The sequence below is a fragment of the Daucus carota genome, chromosome 1 (assembly GCF_001625215.2).
Source record: "Daucus carota subsp. sativus chromosome 1, DH1 v3.0, whole genome shotgun sequence".
Lineage (NCBI taxonomy): Eukaryota > Viridiplantae > Streptophyta > Magnoliopsida > Apiales > Apiaceae > Daucus > Daucus carota.
Window position 1 is genome coordinate 49,440,757 of NC_030381.2, and position 8,452 is coordinate 49,449,208.

Here is an 8,452-nt window from a genome sequence, read left to right on the forward strand (position 1 = left end):
ATAGTGTTAATTATGTAGTGTTGTTAATCTTTAAAATAAAATAATAAAGCTTGTTGCATGGGATGTGGACTTTTGAGCCTATTTAGCTTTACTTTTGGATAGTCTAATAATGGCCACATCATTTGGGCACCCTCTATTCCTATGCAAGTTGAGAAGATCGTAGCAGTAGATTACAGATAATACTATAAAAGGAACCAAGTGCGCAACAATTACAAGCAAATTATGAAATGTTGTTCAGAATCGAGTCAACGAGCATGTATCCAAGATAGAGTATGGACCGTGGAGTAATCTATCCGCGACTCGTTTCTTTACTGTTTATTTAATTATTTGATATTTGATATTTGATATATGTTTTAGAATTTATATAAATTATAATTATAATTCTAATATAACTTCTAAATTTTCTCTTTCTATATATATTTTTTTTTGACTAATATGGCTTATAGCCTTACAAAGTGAGTATCTGTTCGAAGATATTCTCGGGGTGAGCCAGAGTCGAACCCATGACCTGGGACGACAGAGGATAAATATTTGACGGAACATAAAACTATTAGACAAAAATAACATCTTAGTGTTACAAATACATTATTGATAAAACACCTTTGAGAGAGACTAATATATTATATTGAGAGATGGATAATTTACAAGCACCTAATAGAGCCTTTATATAGGCTATGTACAAGAGAGTTACAAGAAGGCAAAAAGCCAAAAGACACAAGTTATGGGAACTAGAAAGTCAAGGGACCATTTTCTAGAAAATTCTAGACATCCATATTACAACACTCCCCCTTGGATGTCTAATTTTCAATAATCGTGCCTCGTTAAAACCTTTCTAGGAAAAAACCCATTGGAAAAAATCCTAGTGAAGGAAAAAGAGTACATCGATTTTGAAAATTTTATTTCAAGTCTTTAAGTCGACGCATGCCAATCTTATGTACCAATTTTTCAAAAACTGATGGTGGTAGCGACTTCGTGAATAGATCTGCAAGGTTGTCACTTGAGCGTATCTGTTGGACTTCAATTTCTCCATTCTCTTGAAGGTCATGTGTGAAGAAAAATTTGGGCGAGATATGTTTAGTATTATCGCCTTTGATATAACCTTTCTTTAGCTGCTCGATGCATGCTGCATTGTCTTCGAACATTACTGTTGGTGTCTTGTCATGATGCATGCCACATGACTCCCGAATATGCTGACATATTGATCTCAACCAGACACATTCTCGACTAGCTTCATGGATTGCAAGAATCTCTGCATGATTAGAGGAAGTAGCAGCCAAAGATTGTTTTACAGATCGCCATGAGATGGCTGTATCCCCATAAGTGAACAAATAACCTGTCTGTGATCGAGCTTTATCTGGATCAGATAAATATCCTGCATCTGCATAACCTGTTAGCACTGCTTTGGATTTATTAGAATAAAATAAACCCATATCGGTTGTGCCTCGAAGGTACCGGAAAATATGTTTAACTCCATACCAATGCCTCCGAGTTGGGGCATTACTATGTCTTGCTAATAGATTCACAGAAAATGCTATATCTGGTCGTGTATTATTAGCAAGATACATAAGCGCGCCTATAGCACTGAGATAGGGTACTTCAGGACCGAGTATCTCTTCATTTTCCTCTTTTGGTCGGAACACGTCCTTTTTCTTATCAAGTGATCGAACAACCATTGGAGAGTTAAATGGATGTGATTTGTCCATGTAAAACCGTTTTAAGATCTTTTCTGTGTATGATGATTGATGCACAAAAATTCCATTTGGAAGATGTTCAATTTGTAATCCAAGGCAAAGATTTGTTCTCCCAAGATCTTTCATTTCAAATTCTGCTTTTAAGTAATCAACTGTTTTCTGGAGCTCTTCAGGAGTTCCGATGATATTCAAATCATCAACATACACAGCCACTATAGAAAATGAAGATTCCGTTTTCTTTATAAAAATACAAGGACAAATAGGATCATTCTTGTAATTTTCTTTTAGTAAATATTCGCTTAACCTCTTATACCACATTCGACCAGATTGCTTTAATCCATATATGGATCTTTGTAACTTAATAGAATAAAGATCACGAGAGTATAATTTAGATGCTTCAGGTATTCGAAATCCTTCAGGAATCCTCATATAAATATCTTTCTCAAGGGAACCATACAAGTATGCTGTCACAACATCCATTAATCGCATTTCTAATTTTTCAATAACTGCCAAACTAATAAGATAACGAAAAGTTGTAGCATCCATTACAGGGGAATATGTTTCCTCATAGTCTATGCCTGGTCTTTGTAAAAATCCTTGAGCAACTAAACGTGCTTTATATCTAACAATTTCATTTTTATCGTTTCTTTTTCGCACAAATACCCATTTATAGCCAACAGGTTTAGTCCCTTCAGGGGTGCGGACTACAGGTCCAAAAACTTCATGCTTATTAAGTGAGCTCAATTCTTTCTCAATTGCTTCTTTCCTTTTTGGCCAATCTTCCCTACGTCGACATTCTTCGACAGATTTTGGTTCAAGATCCTCGTCTTCCATCATTATATCAAGCGCTACATTATATGCAAAATTTTCATCGACGACGATGTTATTTCGGTTCCATTTCTTTCCCGTGACAACATAATTTATTGAGATCTCTTCTATTTCAACATTTTTAGGTACCTGATCCTCTTCCGGGGTTTGGTTATTCATGTCACGGGTTTCTTCTTGAGTCTCCCCTTGAGATTTTATTTCATCTATTTGGGCATCATCATATTTTGCTCCTTTTCTTTTTCGAGGATTTTTATCTTTGGAACCAATTGGTCTACCTCGCTTCATGCGAGGTCTTGACTCATTTGCTTTGATAATTTGTCCTTCAGGAACTTCAATTTTTGCAGGAGCATTTGCAGCTGGTATGTGTGACTTGGTCACTCTATTGATATCATTGAATGCATCAGGCAATTGATTTGCTATGCCTTGTAAATGGATTAGTCTTTGAACTTCTAGTTCACATTGGTTTGTACGAGGATCAAAAGTGTTCAATGTTGATGCATTCCATGTAATTTCTTTCTCTAGCTGCTTATTTTCTCCCCCTGATTTTGGAAAAATTTTAGTCTCTCCCCCTAATTTTGGAAAAACATTTTCATCAAAATGACAGTCTGCAAATCTTGCAGTAAATAAATCACCTGTCATCGGTTCAAGATATTTGATTATTGAGGGAGATTCATAACCAACATATATTCCCAACCTTCTTTGAGGACCCATCTTTGTGCGTTGTGGTGGGGCAATTGGGACGTATACCGCACACCCAAAAGTTCTAAGATGGGAAATATTAGGCTCTCTTCCGGAGGCCAGTTGCAAGGGAGAGTACTTGTGATAGCTTGTAGGTCTGATGCGTACAAGTGTTGCTGCGTGTAAAATGGCATGCCCCCAAACTGTAACAGGGAGATTTGTTTTCATAATTAATGGTCTAGCAATCAATTGGAGTCTTTTAATAAATGATTCTGCAAGACCATTTTGTGTATGAACATGAGCTACAGGATGTTCAACACGTATTCCAATTGATGCACAAAACTCATTAAAAGCTTTTGATGTGAATTCTCCGGCATTATCTAATCGAATTGATCCAATATTGTAATCCGGAAATTGTGCCCTCAATCGGATTATTTGCGCAAGTAATCTCGCAAACGCCAAGTTACGAGATGATAATAAGCACACATGTGACCATCTTGTTGATGCATCTATCAATACCATGAAATATTTAAATGGTCCACATGATGGGTGGATGGGCCCACATATATCACCCTGTATTCTCTCTAAAAATTTAGGAGATTCTGTTCCAATTTTTGCTAAGGAGGGTCTGATAATCAATTTTCCTTGAGAGCAAGCAGCACAAGAGAATTCATTAGATTGAAAAATCTTCTGGTTTTTCAATGGATGCCCGTGTGAATTCTCAATAATTTTTCGCATCATAATTGATCCAGGATGCCCTAGCCGATCATGCCATATAACGAAGTTATTTTTGTCAGTAAACTTCTGGTTTACTGTGGCATTCACCTCAATATTTCGAATATGGGTATAGTATAATCCGGAAGAAAAGGCTGGCAATTCTTCTATAACACTTTTGCTACCCGAAGTGATACTTGTAATATAAAGAAATTCTTTATCCCCTTTATTCACTGTTTCAACGTGATACCCATTTCTACGAATATCTTTAAAACTTAATAAATTTCTTTGTGACTTTGGGGAGAACAATGCATCATTTATAATAAATTTTGTTCCTTCGGGTAGTAATATAGTAGCTCTTCCGGAGCCTTCGACCAATTTTATACTCCCGGAAATTGTGCATACATTGCCTTCATATTTATTTAAAGAGGTGAAATATTTTTCATTTTTAAGTATAGTGTGGGTCGTTGCGCTATCTACAAGACACATATCTTCCTCTTTTGTTATATGCCCAATGCGAGAATGTAAAATTTCCATATTGCTTCAATAACAGATAAATATATAATTAGTAAGGATAATCATGAAGAGATACAATCATATGCATGCGAATTTAAAATAAATCAAATAAGTACATCAAGCATTCTGTTTATCATCTAGGGTAGTGGTGCCGTCAGGAGTCTCATAAAAATCAGCAGTATCCAAATAAGTCATTGCAAGGAGATTGTCTGCATGGTCGTTATTTTCGAAAACTAAATTTGTTTCAACATTCTTGCCTTTGTCCTTCAGGGACGCTCGATAAAGATCAACTAGGTGTTTTGGCGTACGACAGGTACGAGACCAATGACCTTTCATTCCACACCTATAGCATTCACTTTCAACAACCCTTTTTCCTTTATTAATATTTTTCTCCAACTTCGGGTTGGAATTAGATTTATCATTCTTGAAAATAGGGTAATTTTGGATTTGAGATCCACGACCACGGGCTCCTTGTCCACGAGCAAAACCACGTCCACGTCGACCATTACCACCTCGTCCACGCCCGCCACCTCGTCCACGCCCATAATTGTATGTTGCCGCATTCGCTTCAGGGAATGGGCGAGATCCAGTTGGGCGAGACTCATGATTCTTCATCAAAAGCTGATTATTTTGTTCAGCAACAAGAAGACAAGAAATCAAATCTGAATATTTTGTAAAACCTTTTTCACGATATTGTTGCTGAAGGAGTACATCTGAGGCATGAAAAGTTGAGAAAGTTTTTTCTAGCATATCCGCATCAGTAATATTTTCTCCGCATAATTTTAATTGAGAACTTATTTTAAAAAGTGCGGAGTTATATTCACTGACGGTTTTGAAATCTTGGAGCCTCAGATGCATCCAATCATAACGAGCTTTTGGAAGAATCACGGTCTTTTGATGATCATACTTATCCTTCAAATTTTTCCACAATTCAAGTGGGTTTTTCACTGTCAAATATTCACTTTTAAGTGCTTCATGGAGATGGCGGCGAAGAAAGATCATAGCTTTTGCGCGGTTTGACTCAGTTTCTTGATTTTCTTCTTTAATTGTATTTCCGAGACCTTGTGCAGCCAAGTGAATTTCGATATCCAATATCCATGACAAGTAATTCTTTCCCGTAATATCAAGAGCCTCAAATTCAAGTTTTGTAAAGTTCGACATTTTTCTAAACTCAAATTGTGAGAAGTTAGTAGAATATTTAAATTAAATCAAATCAAATAAAATATTCTCATTAGAAAGCCAATATTTAAACTAGTAAACATATGAGGTACATACACACAAAATACCAAAAAAAAGGATACATAGACTGTTTAAAGAAAGCAGTTTACACTCTAAAAATAAATAAATAATTGAAGTAGCACATAATATTCTGTTTAAATAAACCAAAAACAAATAATTTTTTTTCTTTACAGAAATAAAATTTGATTACGACAAAACCATCTATGAATCACTTAACTGAGTTTTTTTTTTCTTTAAAAAAAATTATATCCCATATCGCTGACCACAAGTAACCACAAGAAAAAAAAATCAAACAGAATGCTACTATGCAAGTATTAAAACAAGTATTAATAATGGTACATATGAGAGCATGTTATAAATAAATCCATCAAAGCATGAAACCAACTTGATGACTTGCATACAAGACCTCTGCTAAACCAAATAAGTAACACCACACTTGACGTCATTTCTATAAGCTACTAATCAGAGCTTTCATTATCAATCATAGTCAATAACAAAAAGAAAAATGATAAGGTTTGCAATACGGACTATGTATCATGAACAATAAATGTAATACAGCTCTAAAATTACAGCAACTATTTGTACACCCAATTACGGAGCATGCGAGGAGGATAAAACAAACATAAAATAAAAGTTTTTAAGTTGTACCTCTGATCTGGGTGGAAATGTATAGTAGATAATAGAAATAAAATGATGGCGGCCTTGCTCGAAACTTGTTAAACACTTCGCTTCGCTTTCGTGCTGATAACGTGTTACAAATACATTATTGATAAAACACCTTTGAGAGAGACTAATATATTATATTGAGAGATGGATAATTTACAAGCACCTAATAGAGCCTTTATATAGGCTATGTACAAGAGAGTTACAAGAAGGCAAAAAGCCAAAAGACACAAGTTATGGGAACTAGAAAGTCAAGGGACCATTTTCTAGAAAATTCTAGACATCCATATTACAACACTTAGTTTGTTCAAAAAATAAATAAAAAAATAATAGCTCAGTGGACTCCAGTTTCATGAGAAATAGGATGGTCCTCCGGCAGTTGGTCCTAAGGTTTGGGCCCAAAATAATAAAAGCCCAAAACAAGTAAAAAATAAAATTGTTAGCAGCGTCATTAAGTTCATCTCCTTTTGTTGGTATATTATGGGCTCCGTGTACCTTCTCTGTAAGCTCGTTCTTTTCGAACAATCGGTAAACGCTTTATCCTAACACCTTTGATAAAAATTATACTATTAGAATATCTCCAACATATTAGCTATGAGGTTCTAAGCTATTATTTTAAAGAATATGCATAAAAATTCACTCCAGCAGAATCCTTACTCATTTTGTAAATGTTAAGATCCAATTTCCATTCATCATAAGTAGGGAATCCCTAACCCATTCCTCATTTCATTTTTAATGATTAAATATTCAACTCTCACTTTTTGCACATTCTTTCCCACATATTTTTTGTTAAAAAAATTTGAATTTAATATTATAATAATAATAGGGAAGACAAATAGGGATCATTGTTGGAGTTGTCAATCAATATAGGATCCCTATTATTTAGAATTTGAATTGTTTATTATATATTTAAGGAACCTCTTTAGGATACTGCTAGAGATGCTCTTAACCCTCTCTTGTATACGTTTTTAAGGAAAAATTGTTTAAATATATGTTTATTTTTCTTTTTAAAATATTTGTTGAATATTTTATTTAAAATGTTGTTTCTGAAATATAATTTTCAATATTAGACTAATATATATAGTCACACAACTCAATCTAACATAATATAGTGCAGTTATTAGTGATAGACAAAAATGTAATTCAACTAGAATTATCTGTAATTTTTTGAAAAGAGATGCGCAAAAATTTTTTTACATGAAAATCCTCCGGTTGTTTTTGGAAATAGTGAAGAATATTCATGTTTTCCGATTTGTGGTCAATAATTCTAAATTTATATAAAATGATGAAATTTATAGTAAAACATTTATCAACGAAAATCATGATCAACGCATCATGAGATACGTGAAAAATATCTTTAATTATGCATTTGTTTAAAAATATATATGACATATTTTAAATACAAATTATAAAAAATTATTATAATCCGGTCATTATGACGATAAATAATTTTTTTTAATTTTATTTAAAATGTAAAATATATTAGGAGGATTATTAGGCGGATTTAGATTTAATACATGTCTCACACAACGATTGATATTTATATGTACTAGTATTTTTGCCCGCTACGCATGGTTTTTGATTTTTTTTATTTTAAATAATTTTTGTATATTTATAAAATTTATTCATTTAAAATATATTTATAAAAAACATGTCATTTTTGTTTACGGGCATATGAATCATAATTAAACCTTATAAATGATATTCTACGTGTATTTCTGATAATGTAATCTTGAAAAAAAATAATTAAAAATCTGTATTTTAATGTGTGTGTCTCATTCTCGTAAATGAAAATTTATAATTACGATAACTGATGGAGTATGAAATGTATATATATGTTATATCTATTATACGTTGATTTCTCATGAACATAAGAAGTTGAAATGCGTAAATTTTTTTATTGACTTATTCTCGTTTTAAAAATTTTAATTTATAAAAATATATAGATCCACTTTAAAAGATAATATATAATATTTATTATTTTAAACATAATATTTATACTTGATAAGTTATAATTTAAAAAATAATCCAAACACTAAATTAAATCTTACGATTTGTTTGTAATTAATATCCCATTATATCTAATTATGATATGTAAACATTATCTTCTGACTGAAATACAT

General features: G+C 33.0%; 1 protein-coding gene across 1 annotated transcript; it reads right to left on the bottom strand.

Moving 5' to 3' along the window:
- Positions 1 to 4,544: 4,544 nt before the first annotated feature.
- Positions 4,545 to 5,588, bottom strand: LOC108219495 (uncharacterized). The gene has a single exon (XM_017392974.2). It carries the CDS (start codon positions 5,586 to 5,588, stop codon positions 4,545 to 4,547), a length of 1,044 nt encoding a protein of 347 aa, XP_017248463.2.
- Positions 5,589 to 8,452: the final 2,864 nt, after the last annotated feature.